Source organism: Xiphophorus couchianus, chromosome 16 (genome assembly GCF_001444195.1).
Source record: "Xiphophorus couchianus chromosome 16, X_couchianus-1.0, whole genome shotgun sequence".
NCBI lineage: Eukaryota > Metazoa > Chordata > Actinopteri > Cyprinodontiformes > Poeciliidae > Xiphophorus > Xiphophorus couchianus.
The window spans coordinates 10,373,845-10,397,480 of NC_040243.1; the positions used below are offsets into that span (position 1 = coordinate 10,373,845).

Below are 23,636 nucleotides of genomic sequence, written 5' to 3' on the forward strand. Positions count from 1 at the left end.
GAAAGAGAGAGAGAGAGGGCCAGCTGACTTAAGGGTCAGAAAAACCCCAGCAGAGAGAAAAGGCCTGGACTTGCTTCTTTGGGAAATGCAGGAATGTTGGGAATGTGTTGACTTCACACACACGGGATGTGCAGCCACCACCCAAATGCTGCTGTCTTGATCAGCCAGAATCAATAGAGTCTTTGTGGTTCCTCTGTGTGAGTATGTCAGTGTGTATGCCTGCAGCGTGCACGTGGCCCTAACCCCAGCACACATAAACACACCACCCCGGCAGCCAGATCGCCACCACCCACACCGAGAGGCAAATCAGTGTGCAGCTGCATCGCCGACATCTGATGCACTGCAAGCGCGACATTTTTAAAACGCACTTCCAACATGCTTCAGATTGTTTAAAATGTCACATTTTGGCCTTATTAGGGTAAAATGAAGAGCAGTCCTTTAAGGTGTTCCATTTGTTTTGTTCATGTATAGAAAAACAACTTACATTATTAAAAGTAATGTGATGATAATATCTAATTCCTTCATAAATCTTTAATATGTTTGTTGTGGATTAAAATATAAACACTGGATAACTTTGTTTTGGAAGGGGGTTTTCTTGTAATAGAGCTCACATAATTTCTTTATATCTTTTAATATCTTCAAAAGATCAGATGCTAAATCAGATTATTCAATAAAACTTGTTTTTCTCCTCATTCTATGAAGAGAAAAACCGGCTTGCAAGACTAAGAGTAAGGTCACTAATCAGGCTGTTTTCTGAATCTTCTGTTAAACAGATTCAGCTTTTCCTTTAAAAAAGAAAATCCAAATCACACACAGGAACTATGGAATAATAAACATTTCTCAACTCACCACAGTTTATTTAATTATGCATGAGCATAATTAACAGAACAGTAACTCATGATCTTAACACAATATAATCCTTCAAATTCAAACTGAAGCGTGAAAAAGACTAGATGTAGTTTTTTTTATGTATTCCTCTTGCTCTTTTTTTTTTTTTAGAAATGTCCAATTTAGGCCCACTAGCAAAAATATTTTAGCTAACAGACAGAAGAGCTTAGAAATCTAAGAATGTGTATTAAAGTCGTGTGTACATGCGCTTCAAGAAGAAGTTTTCCCAATCCAGGGATATTTTTCTGATGCCTGGTCTGACGTCTGTATTACATCTAATTACTTCTGTTTGTGAATGGTGCATTGGTGCTGCAGTCTGAACCTAAAACACTGCCTCCCTCCTCACTTTTGAATAAATGAATGAATGAATGTGTGCTGCCGCTGTCCGCTCACATGGCTCCCAGAGGCGCCTCTGGGGTGTCTCGTTCGTTCAGCAAACACACCAGCGTCCTCCGGAGTGGGGGGTCCTGGTGCAAGAAGCTTCATATTCAGCATCCCAATAACAGAGAGAGACTTTGGCTCAGAGGACGCCCAGCAAACATGTAGCAAATGGCACTTTTATTTACTTGCCTGCGCACCCCTCTTCCCCCTTCATTTACTGGGAGCTTTTTTTTCAGCAGCCCCATGGCAACAGCGAGTCCTGTCAACAGACGTAAAACTTTCTCATGATGTCACCAGAACTACGAAGCTCTGCTAACTGTTATAGTGTTAAAACAACACAAAACAGCACTATGTTAATTGGTTGAAGGGATCTGATTTGAAGTTTTTATTTCATAAACAGCATGGACTAGGACTAGACTACATACATGTTCCGAAGCCTTAGCGAAGAACATACCACCCGAACCTCAGCCTTATCTAGACATAATCTTGGCACTGAATGAGCGTCTTGTTTTGTGCTCCATACAATCTGTCATTTATCAACACTTTGCTGCTTGTCTCATTGAGACAATGCAATCTGCACAGGCCCCATTGCTCTCAGGCCTGTCAGTTGCACGGTTCAGAAAGGCAAATCTGCTGTTTGCACAGTCCAATGAGCACCAGTGGCTTTGCCTTGCTGCTTGACTCTTCCTTGGCAACTGGGCCAACCCTCTCTGACCTCTGAACTGGGTTACAGCCTTTGGATGAAAGGAGAAAAAAATGGTTCCTGTCTAAATTTAGCCCTTAGAAGTTGGAATAGACAGGGCCATGCCCTCAGGCCCCTAAAGGAAACACGCATCTTTGGGCAATGTGAACTGAGGCAGACCATCAGCCAATAGCAAGGGCGAGCACGGACCGTGATAGATCGTATTATTGGACGTGTGATGTTTGATGGATGTCCAGATGAGGGGAATAATAGTTTTTTTAACAGATAGGTAGGAAGTGAATCCTTAGATTTCAATGCAGAAGCGGATGTGAGCTGTTTGCATTTAAACAGAGAATGATGGATGGACTTGTAGAGAAAGGAGTGCGATGCAAAAGAACAAAAACCATGGATTCTGTTTTCATTGTATTAAAATAAGTACACTTGTAAACTATCTGGATTTCTGGATGAAACATAAGATCATTTGACAGTTAAGAAAATGTCCTAATAGAGTGAGTTGCATAAGTATTTCTAACTCTTAAATTGTTTCACAATCATTTTGACACAATGGCCATGTTACAACAGCAACCTCTGATGTATTACATAAGAATTTTGTTATTTGATACTTTATAAAACCACCTTTCACTGGAATTACAGCAGCAAGTTCAGGGTGTGTCTCCACCATCTTTGCACATCTAGACAGTGGAATTTCTGCCCTAATTATCACAATGAAATTGCACAGGATCAGTTAGAGAATCGACGAATAACATTTGGGAAGTATTGTATTTTCTAGCGAAATAGATTTGGACTTTAACTGGCCCATTCTAACACATAAACATGCTTTATTTAATATTAATGTAGTTATCCTCCTTTTTTGTGTTTTCTGCCAGGACTGGACCTGTACTTAGCGCCATCTGTTCTGTCTTGCCAGCTTCCCTTTGCTTGCGAAAAAAAAAAAAAAAGGAATCCCCAAGAGCATAATGGTCCCGCTGCCATGTTTCACAGTGTATTCTGGGGTTAATTTTCTGCGAGACATAAAACTTTGCAAGCTCAGTTAGGGTTTCATCTTCTATGTTTGCTGCATCCTCTGCATAACTTCCAAAGTGCAACCAAGGGTTCATCTAGTTTTCTATTTTCTACTTTGACCTTTTCAGATCTTTGCACATTTTATTGCTTAAAATGTCTTCACCCTGAACTGTCTGGTATATTTACCTAGCTCTTTCGATGGTTTTTGTTTACGTCGTAAAAAGCGTTCAAAGAACAGTTGTAATTATACAGAGACGAAATTACACACAAATGTCTTTTTCGAACTGAGTGACCTGTGATGAGAATTAGTAACAATACAATTTATTTAGGGCTATCAGAGTAAAGGGTATCAATTTGTGAACAAATGTACAGCACTCTTCAGACTTGGAGGCACACTTTCAGCCAGGACAATGAATGACACCAATTCACCGTCTAACTACGAGACAACGGTCAAACTGAGTCATTTTGAAAAAAAAAAAAAAAAAACAATTTCTAAAGACCATGGATGATGTTTTTTTTCTGCAAGCCACAATTATGCACTGCATTATTTTGTGATAGCTCATCGCCTAAAGTCCAAATAAGATACGACATTTATGGTTGTAACTTAGGATGTAACAAAAAGTTTAAGGAGTAGGAATACTTTTTTTGTAGTACAATTGTGCAATTTTAGCTCAAAACCAAATTCAGAACTCCGCATTATCTATCACTCAGAACTTTCAGGCACATGAGGTTTTCATTAAAACCATTACTGCTTGTTAAACAGTGTGCCGAGTTCCTGAGCTATGGCAACAGTTATCAAGTGGACAAGTGTTGGCAACAGCTGAATGCTCATCGGGGGAAAGAATGGCTGAGGCAGGGGAAAGTAGAGTTGCAGGGGGTCACACGCTTGCATGTGCACATGCATGCATGCATAGCAGCTTAAAAAGCACAGGTGACAGCAAGTGACCCTCGATTAGGGGGTGAGGAACCTGTCGGGTTGCTCTCGAGCCACTCGTATAGCAGAGGGTCAAAGGTTGACCTGATTACTGAGAACAGTGAACGACTAAAACCTCGAGTGACTTTTGTTTTGATCCTAATAAACCGGAAGACAAAACTTAATGAAAAATAGTTCTTTGAGAGATCTCATCGGAATGGTATCCACAGGCTGAACTACAGTCATGGAAGTTTACTCCGTTACAGACTGAAGAGAGACAAGTGTTCCCTGGTGACATATTGTGAAGCTTTAGGTGGATTATCACTGCTCTGCTGTGGAATGCTTAACTTGCCTGAAATAGGGAATCAGTGAGGGAAGGGCATGAAAGGCATACAGATGCCACCCAAAGAGTGACGACAGTAAAAATTTAATGACATCAGAACGTGAGGTCATTTGAAAGGAAAGGGCTCTTCTCAAACTTCAACACCGTCTCTTTATAGGACGAAAATGTTTGTGTTCATCACGGAGACTGAGCCATTAACATTGTGTCTGGCACCAGTAGAGAAGCCCTGATTAAAATGTGAATTGTTCTCATGAAATTATAAGAGGTGGATTTGTTTCACTTATGGCTTATGGTTTATGTGTTTGTTAGCTGAGTGTGTATGGCAATATATCCATAATATATTTCATATTTCTGTGCAATCATACCAAAGTAGTTGTATTCCTTTAACTAAATTCTTCAAAGGTGTGGCTAATGAGATTATGCATACTTTTTTCTCATTATTATGTCTGGATGTGTTTAAATTCTTTGTGCTCATTCTGTTGTTGAATTTGTACTTAGATATTGCATGGGAATAAATAGAAAACCTGCTAAAAGCAACCTTTAATAGATCCTTTATTCATATTTAGACCATTAAAGGTCCTGCTGGGACTGCAGTTTAATTGGACTCTGAAAATGAAAATAAATTCTAGGGAGTTAGAAGCTACTTTTGCAACCTGTTGACAATTTCTACCCTTGTATTTCTCCCATTTATAAAAACTGCTGTAGTTATCAGGGATAACTCTGATCATTTTTACCTGGCGTTGTCTTCTGAACTCAAAAAATCTTCATGGAATTACCTGCACAACTTAAAATTAGTCATTTATTTTTAAAACATTTTATGAATAAAATAATATTATATGGTTTTCAAAAACTTGTTGCAACAGTTTCTCCTTTGTGTTAGCATTAAGCAAAGCACTGGGAGGATTTGTTTACTGGTGTGAGAAATAGTCCAGCTCAGCGTCTCTACAGGCTTTTGTGCCTGTTATAAGACAATTTTTTTTAATTCATGTATAATTATTGAGAATCCTATTGGGTCAAATTAAATTCAAAACCACTCCAATTCCTTTTAATCACAGATTCAAATCAAATTATATTCAGTTCAAGAAAAAAGAAGAGTACCTGCAGTCAAATGAAGTTGATCAGTCAATGCCATCTGCTAAAACATCTGTCTAAAGAAGCCAAGAGAAATGCATCAGTTTACTGACTGTGCAGCATTACCTCAGTAAGCATGTGGTGACAGCAGAGAGAAAGAGCAGCCATCTCAATGAGTAACCAAAACACAAAAGATGACATAGATTACAGATTTTTAATGGCAGAAAAAAGATTCAGTCTGTAGGGTAAATACAAATCAGTGACATAAGCCTTTGTATTTCCAAACAAACAAATGAGCATTTGTTTGTTTGGAAATACAAACATTTCCATTTGGTTTAAATCCAAAAGCCTGTTGAAGTATTTTCCAATTTTATTGGAACATAAAAATTTGAGGAAACTCAGAGGAACTGCTTTTTGTTGAGACATAAATCCTTTATGTAGCAAAACTTTGTATGTCCTCATTTTTAAGTAAATAATGTTCTACTTACTTCATCCTACAAATAAATAACACATGAGGCATGCAGGAGTTTGGGCTATAGCTGCAGATCCGTGAACACATTTAATTTATTAAGTGCATGCCAAAGTTCTTTTTATGATGACAGTTTTGTAAGTTGTGTACCTAATTTATTAGTGTTAAATTCGCGGAAAAAATGTGTGAAATCTGAGAGAGATTACAGCAGTTTACTGTTTTGCAAAGGTTTGCAAAACATTTTTTCCCCATTTAAATCGACCAGAGCAAGATAAAAACAAGAGCAGCTAAACCGCAATGAGCTTGTCTCTTTCCCGTTGCTCTGCCGCCCTCTGCAGGACGCATTAAGCACCGGCTCAGGTTTTTACTTAAATCTCTGCCGTGACCTTACAGAGAATGAATAACAATGCTGAGTGAGTTCCAGATACGTTTCCTTACAGCTTGAGGTCAACTCTCCACTGATGAATGGAGTTATGCACAGTATTAACCCACAGCCTAAGCCATAATGACAGTGCAGTGCGTGTGCAGGAAACGGCCGTTATATATAAAGCCTTTGCACCAGTCCCAGAGAGACTGCTCACATTTCCATTCGTGGTGAAATGTAGATTTATGCTGTAGTCATAACAAAGTCTGAATAAGACTGACACAGCATAATGACGGGTTAGTAGATAATTTGTTCTGCAGACAAGCGGCCCAACGACTGATGAATGACTTGGTGTTGTCTAATGTTTCTGTGTAAACTTTGTGTTAGAGTAAAACATTAATTTAAGTACGAGGGAGGGTAACCATAGTTACACAGGAAACGAAATAAAGAGGAGAAGTTTGCATCTGTGCTCCTGGTACAGAAAGCTGAAAGTCTCCTCCAAAGTGCCTCATTATATTTCAGCACATGTCAGATTCAGGAAGGGTTTGATTTGAAGGATTAAAAGAAAGCGGGCAAAGAGGGTTTGCTGACTAGAAATGTGTGCCAAGTATCAAAGTACTGACTGGTTTACATTAACAGCTATAAATGTAAACCAGTTTCACATTCCAAGTCTTTGCTGCTACACTTGCTAAATCAATTCAGTTATTGTTTAACATTCTATCACAAATATCATGCTCATGCATTTAGGCCGAGTTTTAAGGGGCTGCACTAAAATAAAAAGTGATGTATAGCACATACTTTATTTCAGAACCAGCACTATGCCACTAAAAAGAATTATTGAAACAGTTTTTGAAATGTTCAGTGCCACATAAAGTGCTGCAAAAATAAAAGTTGTCAAATTCATCGGCTGTAAATTTCACATCAGATCTTTCAGAAAAGCTCCAGTCGGTGGAGATTTTTGCATTAATGGGTGAGCTCTGCCTGCTGCCTCTGGAAGTTAAAGCTAAACCAAAAGATTACAAGGTAACATCATTTCAGTGTAGTTTTATCAGGCTTGACCATTAGAAATGCTTTAAGGTACCTGCTTACCTTAAAGCAGGTAATACAAATACAGGTAATGCAAAAATGTTTTACCTGAAGGTAAAAAGGTAATCCATTTTTGTTCTTTCAAAAACGTAACTGTTTTTTTAATGTCTACATTGTTACATTATTACATTGATCTTTTTTTTTTTAATATACAGTAGAACATTAACAATTTGGCCCTTCATATGCTGCATGATATAGCAGCTTTCAGCACTATTGTTTTGCAACAACAAAGTCTCTGGTTCAAATTCCAGCGGGGGGCCGCGTGTGCACAATTTGTATGATCTCCCCCACGTACGTGTGGCTTCCTCCCTCAGTAGAATAACTTGGTCATGTGATGGACATTGTTGGTCCAGCAGATAGATGCACATAGTAGTAGGAGCATGCACTTAAAATGTCGACTTTCTAGGATTTCTAGGAATAAACATTGCAGAAAAACCGTCACTTCTTTTCTCGAAGTTGTTAAACATGATCCTCTGAGCAAAGGCCAGCGAGTTGACAGCTCGCTGTGAAACATGGCTTGTTTCAGATTCATGTTTCAGAACCTAATTAAACAAATTACACAATTTTTCTAACAAACAGCCTACAAGAAATGTATTGTAAACTGAACACCCCGTGTTTGAAAAGTCGCTGTCTACTGGTCGAGGTCTAGGCACCAACTTACAAACAAACATAAACACATTCCTAAACCAGACAAAATTAGAAAGACTCTAGACTGTTACTCCTGTTGTATTAGCTCCTTATTAGCTCATAGTAAATATTTGCTGTTTATTAAAAGAAAATGTTCGGGCCAACATATCAGTTCGCCACAATTTTTAGGCCAATTCCTTTCTCAAACTCCAAAAGTTCTAAGAACCATCATATTTCAAAAATGATGTGGATATTTCAATATTTTCTCTACAAACGAGACTATTTTCTTTCAGCGTTTGGTAACTTTTTAATTTTCTCCAAAAGGGTTAAACTGATAGCACTGCGTACAATAATATTTATTTGTTGTTGGAAAATGATTTTGATGAACGAATATGTGGTTGAAAAATGCTGGCATGTGAAATCAATGGGTTTTTTTTTTAAAAAAAGGAGTTTGTTATCTTTTCAAGTGTGTACTTAACTAGCGACTGTGAATATAAGTTAATTATTACACATGCTGTAATTAAATCAAACCAGAATGAACCAGCGGAGTTGCAGAGAACACTCTGCTGCTCAGACGGACCCTGGATTCACCTCCAGCTGGCTGCGGTGCTTGAGCGCCATGTCTGCCCCGCTGCTCAGGGTCTGCTACAGTTTCCGATGTTTGAATGGACTCAAAGACTGCAGGACGTGGAAACCAGGAGGGGCAGTTTTGCTTCGGTAATTTACTCTTAAAGAAAAAAAAGTAAATAGTGTTTTGGGTTTGGCAGCATATCAGATCATTGACTGGTGTTTAAGTTCTGTCATGCCAGAATGTGTCAGAAATGCTACATTTCCAAACAGAAGACTTATGATTTATGCCCTTCAGCTTAGATAATTAAAAGCACATTTTTGTTGTCATGCAAATTAAGAAATCAGTTTCCTGCAAATTTCCCCAGGTTTCATTTGCTTAAAAATCTTTAAAGCTGCATTAAGTCAAAACCCTGAAATGACAAGGCACACATTTGTGAATTTGGTCTTTGCCAGGTCTCTCCACGTAGACAGTCCACCTCACAAACCCTCCCTGACCACCAGCTACGTCCACGGCACCTCTTCCTATTCCTTTCTTCCCCTGACTGTAAGTCAGAGCCTGGAAGCTACCGTCCGACGCTATCCTGACCGCGAAGCCGTGGTGTTTCTACAGGACGGCATCAGAAAAACCTTTGCTGAGTTTCAGACATATGTGGGTTTCAGATTTAATCCATTTTGATTAGGTTTTCAGAATCTTGCATGCATCAACCCACGTTCTGCCATTTCTTCCTGACAAGGTGGACACGGCTGCTGCTGGCTTGCTTGCTCTGGGCTTGAAGAAAGGTGATCGACTGGGGATTTGGGCTCCCAACATATACGAATGGATCCTTTTCCAGTTTGCCTCAGCTAAGGCTGGAATTATCCTGGTCAGTGTAGAACCTGTCTGTATTTACAAGTCGGATGGATGTTTGAACCTTTCAGTGACTTAGGGGGAGAGTTGTGCTGCTGGAAGTTTACCACGTTATCATTTTCCCATCAAATGCAATTTTATTCAGATATTTAGAAGTCCTGACAGTGGTTAATTAATTTGATTGAGACATTATAAGTCTTAGTTCATCTGGATGAAGTGACAACTCTGAACACATTCAATTAATTTAAAAAAATGTTACGCACAACTTTGAATTTATTGTGGATTTTCTCCAAACAACGAAGGATCAAAATTCTACATGCAAACTCAAACATGGACGTACATCTACACTGACATTTGGTCAAATTAAAAACTAAATAAAACTCACATAGCAATCTGTACCTAACCACAAGGTCTGGTAACCATAAACATAATTCTAGTTGCATTGTTTATTTATTTTTTTTATTTGTTTTTAATTATTTGGACCAAGTTGCATTAATATTGAATAATTCTATTTAACACATACCAAAAGTGATGTCTATAAAGAAGCTATAAAACTTTTTCTTACAAACATTTCACAATAGCTAATGTTTCCTTCTGCAAACGTTCGGAACAGAATGTTATCTTGTACTTTTCCCCTGGTTTAAAAAACGTCCTTGATATCTGCTCCCAGCCAGTTCTTATCATCTATCTATAGCACAACCTCTCACTGAAAAAGTAAACACAGGGTTTTATAAAAACCAGCAGATTCTGTTTTTACTGCGGGGTATCTAATGTAGTTGTAGCAATCTTTTGAGTGCTGGCTGTGTATGAGAGAGAGGAAGATGATGAGTGGATGATAAACACTCACAGAACAAGAATTGATCACCCAAGTCAACCATTTTTAAAATACTCAGTCAAATGACTTTGATCTTTGACTAAAGTGATATTTGCAGGATAAAGACAGAGTGGAATAAAACCTAAATGAACTCTACATGGTTAAATATCCAGCCCAAAATATGCGAGAAGCTATCTGATATCTACAAAAGGCATTACTGGATTGTATAATTCAGACCATGCAGAATAAAAAGGAAAAATCAACAGATTCATACTTGTGCCCTCATTCTTCGTTTCTAATGTATTGAAGTTGTTTGCTGTATAAGTTTTCCACCCGGACAAACCTTGTTGCTGTGCCGACAGGTGTCACTGAACCCAGCCTATCAAGTAGACGAATTGGCGTTTACACTGCAAAAGGTAAAGAAAAGATAAACATGCAGAGTGAATTTTTTTTAAAACAAATAATTTCTAAATAATATTACAACCTAGATTTGCTGTATGTAGGTCCAGTGTAAAGCAGTATTGTGTCCAACCAGCTTTAAAAGCCAGAACTTTTGCGAGATGCTGCGGGAGATTTGTCCAGGAATCGAGTCAATGCCCCCGAATATGATCAAAAGCTCCAGGTTTGACAAAATCAAATGTTATCTTACTTTATGGTCCTTCCACTGTTAATATTTAGGGATGAACAGGATCTGCAATGTCCAAACGTTTTACAAACTTGTGAAGTTGAAAGTATTTTGAGTCACAAATTGGTTTGCATTTTTTTCCCCCAAATTAAAAATGATGTTTTTTTTAGCCTAACAGCTAGCTTAAAAAGCAATATTTTAATTAAATTAAGCAGCAAAATGTTTGAATAGAAGTTGGAAAATTCTTATTGATTTGAAACATAAACAAAAGAGTCTTGCAAAGTTGCCTTAATATTAAAAAGGCATTTATGTTTTTTTTTCAGGTTGTTTTCAACTATTTCTAGCAACAACATAAAGATATGGGTAATTCATCAATTCATTTTAATTAAATTCAAATCAATTCAGTTTATTTATATAACGCTAATTCACAACAAAAGTTGTCTTAAGGCACAATACAAAAAGAATAATTTCAGTTCAATCATATATGCATTCCAACAGATTCTAGGTGTGAAGCATAACAGTATGTTCAATTAGTTATTGAAAGAAAACCCAGCATATTGCAAAGAGTCCGATTCACTTTTCTAGTGAGAAAAATTCTTATCATTTCTGAATTGCTGTTGTAGGCCACACTAAATTATTTAAACGGCCCCAGAGTCACATGTTGGACATCTTGCCCTAGTTATTTAAAATGTGTAATCATGTTAGTTCTGTCAGCAGCTCAGAGAATCTGTTTCGGGATCTTCCAGGGTGCCAGAGCTGCGTATGATCATTGTGACCGACAACAGGCAGCCAGGGATGCTCCATGTGGACGATGTGATGCAGGCAGCGGAGGGTCAGCACTACAAGCAGCTGTCGGACCTGCAGAGCCAGCTGTCCTTTGATGATGCCATCAACATCCAGTTCACTTCAGTAACCTTCATTACGAGACCTTTCACATGCAGCGTAGTGATATCATATCGAGACATATTGACCTAGATGCATGTTTCTCTTGCTTCACTGGCACTAGGGTACTACTGGAAAACCAAAGGGAGCCACTCTTTCCCACAACAATATTGTAAATAATGCATATTATGTGGGCCTCCGTATGGGCTACAATCACAGAGTGAGTCCACACTTGTCTGGTATATATATATATCAAAACACACATTTTGATTTGAATAATCAATGTATTTATTATTCACAATCAGCCTCAGGTGCGAGTGTGTGTGCCTGTGCCTCTGTATCACTGCTTCGGCTCTGTGATTGGAGGGATGAGCATGGCAGTTCACGGCATCACGCTCGTGTTCCCTTCTTCTGCTTACAACAGCTCTGCCAATTTAGAGGCCATCCAGAATGAAAAGTAGGATCCTCAGAGTCCATAGTGCGTCCAGTAACAAGAACTCTCAATGATTGCTGATCATATCTTCCTCCTCTTTAGGTGCAATTTTGTCTACGGCACTCCCACAATGTACACTGACTTGCTGAGTCGGGATTTACACAAGTATGACCTGTCATCAGTTGAAGCTGGTAAGAGACTTAAAAAGTCAAGCTTAGTTGGTTTTATTCAATTTGGAGTGAAGTATTGTCTTTGCTTTAGGGCTCATGGGAGGCTCTCCATGCCCCCCCGAGATCCTGAGGCGACTCATATCAAACATGAACATGAAAGAAATAACGGTGAGCATTTAATTTTTAATGCGTGAAAGTCAAAGAGCTCCTGAGAGTAGATAATCTTTTTACAGATTATATATGGAACTACTGAAAACAGTCCTCTTACGTTCTTGGGGTTCCTGCAAGACAACGATGATCTGAAGATCAACACTGCCGGGTGTATCATGCCTCACACTGAGGTATGCTTTTTTGGTGCAAAGAAACGGTGCAGCAGCTCAAACCTTGAGCTTTTTCACACTCTAACAAGGTGCCAAAATGTGTATTTCCAGGCCAAGATAGTGGACCCCAACTCGGGCCAGATTGTCCCTTTGGGGGCGTCGGGGGAGCTGATGACCAGAGGTTACTGTGTGATGCTCGGGTACTGGGATGATCCTCAGAAAACCAGAGAGGTCATCTCTGAGGATCGCTGGTATAGGACTGGGTAAGATGAGTTTTTAAAATCAGAGAATTTTTTGTAATAATTTTAAAGTTATGAGTGAGTTACTTCTCCCATCCAGTGACACAGCCAGCCTGAACAGTCTGGGGTACTGCTGCATCGAGGGACGTATGAAGGACATGATCATTCGCGGAGGGGAGAACATTTACCCCGCTGAGGTGGAACAATTTCTCCACAAGCATCCAAAAGTTCTGGAGGTACAGGTGAGATTTAAAAACCGAGGGTGAGCGGTTTGCACTAAATATTTTATTTTTACAAGACAACTACAGTGCTGCTCGGCTTCCCAGGTGGTTGGAGTGAAAGATGAGAGGCTGGGTGAGCAGGTGTGTGCCTGCGTCAGACTGAGGGAGGGCCAGACCTCCACTGTAGAGGAGATAAGAGACTTCTGCACAGGAAAGGTAGGAAAAGATGGATACACTGTACATGCACACAGACTAAAATGATTTTTAATTATTCAAAAAGTAGCACACAGTCATGTATGTTATTTTTTCCTTTTAGATTTCTCACTTTAAGATTCCATACTATGTGGTGTTTGTAGACAGTTACCCACTAACTGTCTCTGGAAAGGTAGGAGAGCAGTTTTAATGCCAGTATTTACAAATTTAAGTAATATAATACATAATTCATGCTTGAGTTGTAAAGCTAAACTTTTTTTTGTTTCTCTAGATCAAGAAGAACATATTAAAGAAGGAAGTGGAGAAGAAATTAGGTCTATGATTTTTTTTTTAGCTTTTATAATGAGTAAAGACCGAAACTAATTTATGTATCTGAATAATTTATGCCTTGTTTTAAATTGTGCTGGAATATTAAAGCAGCCTGTTGATTTATTCAATATTAAAGCTTTACAATATAGCAAATGAATGATCCAGTTTTTAATTGTCCCACCATACATCTTAGAATGAGCATCAACTGTATAACTTTCAATAAATTATTTTAAACAAGCAACTTTTTAGACATGTTTTTAGATAATCAAAAGGTGTAATAAGTTTTAGATCATAATAGGTTTCATTTAAGTATGAAAACAAAAAAAAATCAACATGCTTTCATTTCACCAAAACCATAGGCATATTTATTATCTCAATCTTTATTTACTTTAACAATTGACAATTTAATAGCATATTACAATGGCTGTAACCACTGTACAAAAGTAAAACTCGTTATCTCAACACATGCCATACAGTGGCAATAATCTGAAATAAATAGGACTTTAATGCCAAATGTCTCTATGTACATGTAAGCAAATTTTCGCCTTCTATATACACTACTGTACAAACTCGCTAAAGTCGCTTCAGTAACAGGCTCTACTGTAAACTGAGATCTCATAAATACAAACAACTAACCTTTAAATTATACTTCAGGCTATAACGGGTTTAAAAATGTGAGCTGCAAGAAGAAAAATAGATACAAAGTCAATAACAAAGCTGCCAAGACCAAAAAAAAAAAAAAAGTTAATACCAAATTAATATTAGTGAAAATCTGTGCTGCACTGCACAAAACCCTGAAAAGATCCATTGAGTTTAGATACGCTTCAGTAAAACTGAAAACTGTCAGAAAGATTTTTCAATATTTTGTTTGGCTTTGAGAATCCTTTACAGGTAGGGAGAATTTTGGGGCCAAATTCATGTCATAACATAATAAAGACAAAACTGTTTTCTTAAAATTATAAGTAGAAGAAAGAAAACAATTCAGTGGGGCAGAAGAATGCTTCACCCAACAGAAGACACGGCAACGACTGCGCTACATGGCTTTGGACAATCAACATTCACTTCGGTCTGTCTTTTCAGCGCGGGGCCGACCCACACTTCTGCAACCATAAATAGACATGCAAAAAAAAAAGCAGCAAACAAGAAATATGCATTTCAAAGCATACAAGATAAACCAGCTGGAATAAGTATTTCCCTTTTTTTAAATATTAAACATTCAAAATATAAATAAGTTCAACTGTGCAATTCAGGAGAAAATACATGAAGAAAAATAATCAAAAGGAAGCTGTGGTCAGTTGAGGGCCTTTTTGTCAAGAAGAAGTTTGCTAGAGCCGTTGAGTTAGTGCTGCAGCGTGAACGGTGACATCAAGGCAGCAAACAAGCACTGAAGAGCTCTGCTTTAGGCACATGCAGGGATCAGGTAGGAACATGGCTATGCACCTACCCAGCTGCACTCTGAGCTGCAACCTGGAGGCAAGTTTATTTAACTTCTGTCATGCATCTATCAAATTCAGTCATGCATACCCTCACCCAGTCAACCCTCTTTCCGTCAGTCACACACATACACACACACACACACACACACACACACACAGCAGCTCATGAGTCCTATTTGTAGCCATGTTGTGTTGGATGGGCTTTGAGCAGAGGTTTGAATGGCATGTTGGGTCCTCACACACTTAAAGGCAGCATGCCTGGAGGAGGGATGGCTCTGTTGGTTGCCATGGAGCTCGGGTCCAGTCCATTAACAGTGCTGCAGATGAAAACAGGACATGAACTTTTGTTAGCAGGTAGAATTAAGACATAGCAGAACCAAAACTACAAGAGAGGTTTACCTTGTTTCAAAGTAGGACGTGTGCAGAGGGTGTGGGAACTTTGTAGGGTTGCTGTTGAGGATTGTGCCAACGTCTGTGGAGTATTTTTTTCGCGCTGCCTGATCTTTGGCAATGTTCCTACAAGCTGCAAGTTTGGTCTCCAAAGCCTAATGACAAAACAGGGAAAAAAAAGCTGAATTTAGCCTTAAAGGTAAAGCTTGTGACTTAACCACAAATTAAAACAATGAGACGTGGAATTTTATGTCTTGATTTTTTGCAGGAATCGTTTTGCTCCTCCTTTCCCACATTATTTCTGCACCAAATACAGAAATATTTGGTGCAGAAATATTGTGACAGAAACACAGCCACCCTGTCCAGCATGCTGGAGCCCCTATTGCATCGGTACAGTTGCAAAAATAATCAAAGAAATACAGTAAGATGTTTTAATTTATTACTATTTTAAATAGCAGAACTTCAGTTCATCTGACAAGACAAATTTCATCAAAATGTTTCTAAATCAATAAGTGATGCTGCAGGTTGGGAAAGAAAGGAGAATTATTCATTTGGAGATAAAATCCACTGGTTTAAGATGAAACTTGTAACATCACCCATGTTGCATAATACAAGCAAATCTTTGTTGCAGAGTAAATTTATCGGAGTTACGCTTATTGAACTCAATTTATATGACTATTTTGAACAGATAAATCATCTGTAAAAATATCCAACATCTCACTGGAAGAATGAAAGCTGCGCTTGCATAAAGCTCAAGTTTTTTATAATGTTAATTTATTTGTCCTCACTTTCTTCTAAGTGCGTGCATAATGCGTCATCGCTCTGTGGCCAGACAGAGATGTGTTGATGCTACTATTTTTGGCTTCTTTCAAAATTAGAAAGCCAAGCAATTTCAAGTTTGCACTTTTGAATCCGTCTCTAAACTCTCACAGAGAGATGCAAAAGGAATAAATTGGCTATAAATTGATAATGTAAATAAATAAAACCTACCCCAACTTTTCTCAGAAGGTCTCCAACTATATTAAGAGCTGAGATCCTGGCAGAAGGTGTGAGGGCCGAGCCGCTGCAGCCATTGGTCAGTCCTACAGTAGAAAGATTAAATTAATTAAAATATATATATTATTAAATATATGCAGAAATAAGAGTGGGAACAACCCTTACCCTTTTGGCTGATGAACGCATGCTCTATACTCTTCCCTACAGGTGTTGCAGGGAGTGATAAAGAGGCCTGGACTGCAGAATCAGTCTTGTCTATATCTGATGTAGGCGAGCTCGGTGCCGACATCCTGTCAGTGCTCCGCTCTCGTACTGCCAGCTCCTGTCGCAGATCTGCAGGAGATTGAAGTGTGACTAATCAAATTCTCATCCAAAATGCCACAAATAGTACAAACCCAATCTTAAAAAAAGGTTTCTTCCTTACCTCTGGCTTCGTCTTTCAGCCGCTGCACTGACACGAGGAGCGACTCCTTCTCGTCTAGCTCGCTCTCAAGGAAAGCATTTCTCTCGATGGCCTGGTTCAAACGGCTCTCAAAGTCCTCCAGAGACACTATTGTTGCCCTAAAATCAGAAACACGGCTTGGTTCACGGTTTCGTGAACATCGCAGAAAATCTAACAGTCTAAATGCATCTTAATGCATTATTCTGATTCTGACCTTTTGGCTCTCTCCAAGTCGTCATTGGCTTGTTCCAGTTCTCGTACGTATTTGTGTAGCTGCTCCTTGATGCTGCGGGTCTGGCTCAGGTCGTCCTCCAGCATGGAAGTCTGTTTGTAACTCTGAGCATACTGCTGCTCTAGCTTTTCCTGATAACAGATAGAATAAAGAGAAGAAAACGCCCCGGGAGTGAGCCGATGTAGAGAACCAGGAGCACAAAAGCGCACTGTAGCATGACGTTTGAAAATACTATTTTATGCATTTGCTTGATGGTCACAAACAACAGCAGAAGAAATGAGGAGAGTCACAAGACAGTCGAGATGTTCTTTGGTGTTATTTCACTGTCAAAAGGCCCTTTTGTTCCCAGGGGAGGTCCCTGGCCCCGCTTTCTGCGCTTACGTGTAATTAGAGGCATTGCTGTGTGCCTTTACTGTGGACCCTGATACACAAAGACAGGAAGGCATCATTCATACCTTCTCCGGTTCATTTGCAGTGTTCCTTTTTAGAGTAAGGTGTGGCGCATGGGCTCACATGTTTAACCACAATGTGCTGATGGTGAATTTCTTATTGTGTGTACATAAATACAGCCGGCAACAATCAGAACTCAGCGCTCAGGCCCGCTCTGATTTAGAACGAGACTCGTCCTTCCTATTTCCTTCTGCTTTATCCCGACATCCAATTAAGCGTTGCCACAGGATTACTTAACATGCTTTGTAAACTCTGTCCTAGGAAGCAGATCAGATGACTCAAGTAACTCTGCTTGGTGTCCCAACTGGAGATGCGCCTGTGACAGATTTTGTGAAGGCCTGACCTGCCAGGTCCTATTTGAGCAAATTCAGATTGTTTTTCTTTAAACTTTTATGCAATTTATTATTTTTTTCTGGATAAATCTCTAAAAATCTTGTCCTGACTATAAAATGTTTGTTTTAAAATACAAGAGTTTCTCAAAAGCAGAATGATGTTTCTCTCTGGGTTCTGTATATGTATTTAACTAAATTATAAGACAGTGTGTAGCAAATGTTTGCCATTTTTTTCCATAAGATCCATTTAAAATGAATAACAACTGTTTTCAACTTGGTTTATTGAGGGTGAAAAACCCTGATTTGCATTCCAGTGTCGGATTGTTTGACTGCCAAGTCATTCATTAATTTATTGTAACAACGCATAACCATTACGTAGACATTAGTGTGAACAAACAATCTTTATTTTGTAGGGTCAGAGGCGTCAGATGATCTTCTGTGTCCAGCTGACCAGATAAATATTTTAAGCAAACACGGCAACTTGTATGATGTGAAAGGACACATTTTTCCATAATGAAGAACTTGTGGTTGTCTGTGTTACAGAACTTTGATTTGAAAGGGGATTTCTTTGTGTTTTTCCTGTAGAAATGGTCAGATTTTTACTTCAGCTGTGAGATTTCTAAAATAATTTCATCATTTTCTATTCTAGCGGTTTACCTTTAGGTTAGACGCCTCGTTCTTCAGTCTCTCGTTTTCAGCTTGTAGATCTCGAAGGCGGTGTTCAGCCTGACTGAGCTGAGCCTCCAGTTCGGCCTCCAGTTCCCGGCTCCCCTCCTGGAACTCCTGCAGCTCCTCTTGAGCATCTTGGCAACTGAATGATACAAACACAGAGAAGAGGGAGAAAAAAAAAACAACTGTCATTGTTTCACATCTGCATCACAGATCAACACTGGAACCATTCAGCTTTGCAGAGCAGCTCAGCAGCATTAGTTCTAGAAAACGGCCAAGCTATTGTTCTGCAGGAAGAGTTTAGCTCAGGCATGTTCCTGGAGCTTTGACAGAAATAGACCTGGAAAAGGCTTAACTTTCACTCGTGATTTAACTATACAACACCAATCCCATCTCAGCATTGCTGAATTAACATAAGCGTGCTACTTGTATAATATAAAAAAAGGTGCATTTGTATTAACAACCAAAGCTGGAACGGAAAATCTCATTCTTACATAACCTTTCCCCTGATCAGATGACACTGTACCCAATGCCACTCTGAGTTCAGCTGCCTTGCACTGAGATAATACTCTCAGAGAGAGCTGCAATCCATGAATCAGTTTCTGTGCGTGGTCATTCCACGCATGCCAATGTCAGAAAGCCTTGTGACTTCAGCAGATGAGTTCTCCAACGTCCCAGCGCCAGGCAGTCAATTTAAAACTACACTCTCAATGTAGAAATGGTAACTTCTTCTACAAGAAGTTACCATTTCATACAAACGTCAAATGTAGCAAAGCAAAATATGGCAAGTTAAACATTTCAAAAAGGTAATTCATTAACAATGCAAGCTGCAGTTGTTGACAGGTTTGTGTTAAAGTCCGCCTGAGAAAACACATGCTTGAAACACGTGCAACAAGCCACCTACTTGAAGTTAGTTTTTCCGTGACTTGATGTTTTTCCCACATATACCCACTGCAGGAATTTCTCGGAAAATCACCATGTCTTTAACCCTTTATATGCAACCCTTCACTTTGCCTGAGTGGCTCTCAGTTTCACATAAGGACCAAGCAGGGTTTAAAAAGATTTACGCAGCACAGCTGCAGACCCCAGAAAGGCTTGTGGCTTTTGCTAAAGCTTTTGTCATTTCCTCTTGAATTGGTCAGCAGGTTTGCGGTTTGTTATGTCATAAGGCTCAACCCGGTAGCCCTGTGCCGAAAACCACAAACATTTCTCAACTGAGGTTGGCTTTTATTTTTGTGCTAATACAGGGGAACTGCTGCCAGCTACAAAATAAGCTCAGTTATGTTGCTGCAAGATGAGCTTATTGAGCAAAAACATTATTCTATAATTACACACACAAAACGCTGAGAACAAAATAAAACATGCAGCTCAAGGTCACACATAAAAACAGAACGCTAAAAATATCAACTTACAGTTTACAACCGACACACATAAAGTATATGACACAAAGTATGAAGTCACAGGGGCACAACCTACCTTTTCTTATATTTCAGGGCTTGAGTTTTCCAATAATCAACCTCCTCATCCTTTGATGAAAATTTAGGAATCATCTCTGTGTCCATGTCAGGGCAACCTAAGAAGAACAGAGACATATTCTTAATACTGACTGGTGAAATAAGCAAAAAACACAACAAAAAAAAAACACTTTTACACAGGCAGGTTACCCTCGCCTGGCACTAAATATTTAATCTTTTGTGTTCTTTGGCATGTCGAAACAAGTAGGATGCATTCCCTTCTTATCTCAAATCAGAGCAACCAATGAAATCCAGTTTTTAAATTTGCCACCCGAATGGAAACAACACATTTTTGAGGTCTACAATGAGAAATAATTCCAGGTAAGTCTGACCATGTCACAATATGAGCAGTATGTTCAGTATTTTTTTTATTTGAATTTGCAGTAGGCCAGCTAGTTCTTCATGAAGGAATGCTTCATTGTTTTAAAAAAAAATGTGTGGTTAGGTGTATAAATGGGCTAAATAATGTGCCATTTGCTAAATTAGAGAGGACTTTGTATTTACACCTCTATAAAGTTTGCTCTTCAACTTTAAACGACCAGTTTCCAGAAAATATCCAAATAAAGAGTAGTTAATGTTAAACAGATGTTTTATGCGTTTAATCCACTGTTGTGTTTGCAAGAGCAGCACTATAAAACACAGGTACCTTAATTCATGCAGATAAAAAAAACAGAATAATAGATTGTTTTCAGGAAAATATAAGAATATTTGCTACTGTTGTTGGGTTTGTGGGACTATAGATTTAGTCTCTGTCTTAGATTAGACTAAAAAGGATGTGTGATTTTCTCCACTCATTCGGGTGGGCGACTGCTCTTCCGTTGAAACATTCCTGTGAGGTGGCCTCATCAGCAACTGACTGACTGACAACATGTGTTAGTATGCAGCTTCACAAATCAAAACAGTGGAAAGCTGGATGGTTTTCCCAAAATACCACTGACAAAACAAGTTGGGTGCATCATGTGATAGGTGGAGACTTATTGACTGTCCAGGTTGGGTGCATCATGTGATAGGGGGAGACTTATTGGTTGTCCAGGTTGGGTGCATCATGTGATAGGGGGAGACTTATCGGCTGTCCAGGAAAGTACCAACAATGTCTAGGGGATTCTGTGTCTCCCAAATACATGTGATAATCAAGAGCTGCCATGGTAACAGGCCAAAGCCTTGTAGAAAACTGGATATTCAATGGCACATTCAGAACTATAGATGCAGCCTTTTTAGATCTGCAATGTCTTGTTGTCAACACAGAGTGTACAGGTAACATAACACACCAGCAGAAGAGGTCAAGCTCGATCATGTAACAGGTTAAGAATAAGGACAGGAGGGAACCTGCATTAGGAGGGATGATAATTTCACTGTCATTTTTTGCCATGACAAAACAAACACTAACAGAGAAGTGGGGAGAAAGTCCTCCACCAACCATACTGTGTGCTTATGCTTTAAGAATGATGACTATATTTAACAGACCTTCGGAAGCTGATGAGATCAGTATTACATCAACTCTTTTTCATTAATGTTTATTCAGTCTTATTGGCTCAATTTGCACGGATAGCATCACTCCTTGAAGGTTTAAAGGGTGTGGTGGTGAAATTACACACCAAACCTTATGTTAAGGCTTAATATCTTCTGCTAGATTGCTGCCTTAAATTAGCATCTTTTGTGAACTGAGCATTAGAAAGGAGAGAGAAAAAAACAACTCCAAACATTAACAGTTTCTGAAACGTAAAACCAACGACTAGTATTCATCTAAAACAAATCTTACAGACTGGATATTATTTATCTCAGTTATTTAGTCAAGCAGAGAAGAGGTCGCTAATTTAAACATGTCGCTATCTGACACCCTACATTTAGACTGAAGCAGTCCTGTGTTTGAAGACGCCAGAAGGTTCCACAAACAGCGGACTGAAATTAAATTAAATTAAATTTAATGTAAAAGCTAAGTAGTACAGTCGAAATGTGAGCTTTTATCTTCGTAACGTTCACAAAAGAACAGCGCCGGAAAACGTTGAGCGAACAGGCCAATAATTGACAATAATAAATCATACCAAAATCCTTACCTGCTCATATCAACCGGTTGTCTGGTCCTCTGTTTCAACAATACTCCGTTCAGCCGGTAAAACACACAACGAGACGCACTCCTTCTCCCGGTATGGGCCTCTGACACTGACTGAGGGAACTGGAATGTGTTTAGGAAATTGCCAACGCGTCTCCCGGAACTAACGTAAATCCTCATGCAAGACGTACGCCGTGACGTAGTTTCACGTTACGTAACGTCTGAAACTAAAAGAGGCACTCCTTTTTCTTTTTTTTTTTTTTTTCCTTTTCCTTGGAGTTATGTCAATAACCACAAGGTGGCGTCCACAAGAGGACTAACCTGACCCTAGTGACAGATGGAAAACAAAAATACATGTTTTTGATATACGTCTCAATCATAGTCATCCATCCATCCATCCATCCATCCATCCATCCATCCATCCATCCATCCATCCATCGGAGTCACTAGGTCACCAAACACAAACATGGACAGGAAACTGCACTGAACAACAGTGCATTCACATTTAAACCAGTTTAGTGTAGTTTAAATGTTACATTCCTACCCTGAGGGACTCACCCTAACATGCATGCTTTATGTACTGTGGAAGACAGCTGGGACATCGACAGGCAGAGGTGTGGACAAATTTGGGGAATTGTTCCTATTTTTGTAAGAGTAAAAAAAATGTGTGCAGATGAGAACTTTCAAGATGCAGATTGTGTGTTAAATGAAACAAATTTGTATTCAAAGTTCCACACTGTATGTTCCAAAGTTTCGACTGATTTCTTGAATCAGTTGAAGTTAGCAGAATTGTTTTCCACTCATAAAAGGTGTTTTCTCATTCTTTAGCCATCTGGTCATATTCAGAGAAAAGAAACTGGTAATGCAGACTGACCTGAATCACAAAAAGCTTATTAATAGGTGAAATTAATAGGTATTTTTATGCAGTGTATGTAAACTTCTGGTCACAATATACTCACCATTTATTTCATTACATAAGACTTATTGCTCTCATTGCTCATTGCTTATTGCTCTTTCCTTCTATTTACTTATTTTATCTTGTATTGTTATGTATGATCCATGTGCCTCCTGTAATTGCCCCCCTGGAGATAAATAAAGCTTTTTTTATATTTAATAGAATAGAATTAAGACTCTAATAACAAATTACACCCCATTTTTCTCTTGACTCAATTCTTAATGGAATAGATCAAACAAGGTGTCTGAACATCCCTCAGCGATTTTAAAAGATCCATATTGTTCATGGAAAATGTTCAGCAACCATAGGTGGTTGCTGAACATTTGTCTGCACATTTGTCTGAACTGCAAATCCATGATTCGAATCTCCAACCACATCCCAAAGCTTCTCTGCTGGAGTGAGATCTGGTCATTATGGAGACCATTTTATTTTGCAGGTACTGTATACAGTTATGTAAAGTATTTTTTTTTTTTTCTTGAACGTAGTTAGGTGTAGTTATTTTTAGTGACCACAAGGTGGTGCATAACAGCCAGAAAACAAAATGCTCCATACGAAAATGAATAAAACGAATGATCTGTGTCTCACCTGTCAGAAGTAGGATACACTGACTTCTGAAAGTTTCAGTGTTTTTTGTTACACACTTGAAAAATCTAATTAATCAAATTATTGGACAAACATGG

At 38.8% G+C, this 23,636-nt stretch overlaps 2 protein-coding genes across 2 annotated transcripts; one reads left to right on the plus strand and one right to left on the minus strand.

The window, feature by feature from the left end:
• The first annotated feature begins 8,281 nt into the window (after positions 1-8,281).
• Positions 8,282-14,254, plus strand: LOC114159611 (acyl-CoA synthetase family member 2, mitochondrial-like). The gene is made up of 16 exons (XM_028041608.1): positions 8,282-8,564; positions 8,871-9,066; positions 9,152-9,280; positions 10,441-10,494; positions 10,582-10,700; positions 11,450-11,612; positions 11,710-11,805; positions 11,891-12,042; positions 12,121-12,209; positions 12,280-12,356; positions 12,422-12,529; positions 12,620-12,771; positions 12,848-12,989; positions 13,074-13,184; positions 13,285-13,353; positions 13,453-14,254. The coding sequence occupies exons 1-16, from the start codon at positions 8,383-8,385 to the stop codon at positions 13,501-13,503; spliced, it is 1,890 nt and encodes a 629-aa protein (XP_027897409.1). The 5' UTR covers positions 8,282-8,382; the 3' UTR covers positions 13,504-14,254.
• ndel1b (nudE neurodevelopment protein 1-like 1b) lies at positions 13,853-22,168 on the minus strand. The gene is made up of 9 exons (XM_028041609.1): positions 22,006-22,168; positions 19,914-20,010; positions 18,426-18,579; positions 16,969-17,117; positions 16,737-16,873; positions 16,478-16,645; positions 16,307-16,398; positions 15,326-15,471; positions 13,853-15,243 (listed from the first exon to the last, which is right to left on the minus strand). Exons 2-9 carry the CDS (start codon positions 19,997-19,999, stop codon positions 15,162-15,164), a joined length of 1,014 nt encoding a protein of 337 aa, XP_027897410.1. The 5' UTR covers positions 20,000-20,010; positions 22,006-22,168; the 3' UTR covers positions 13,853-15,161.
• Positions 22,169-23,636: the final 1,468 nt, after the last annotated feature.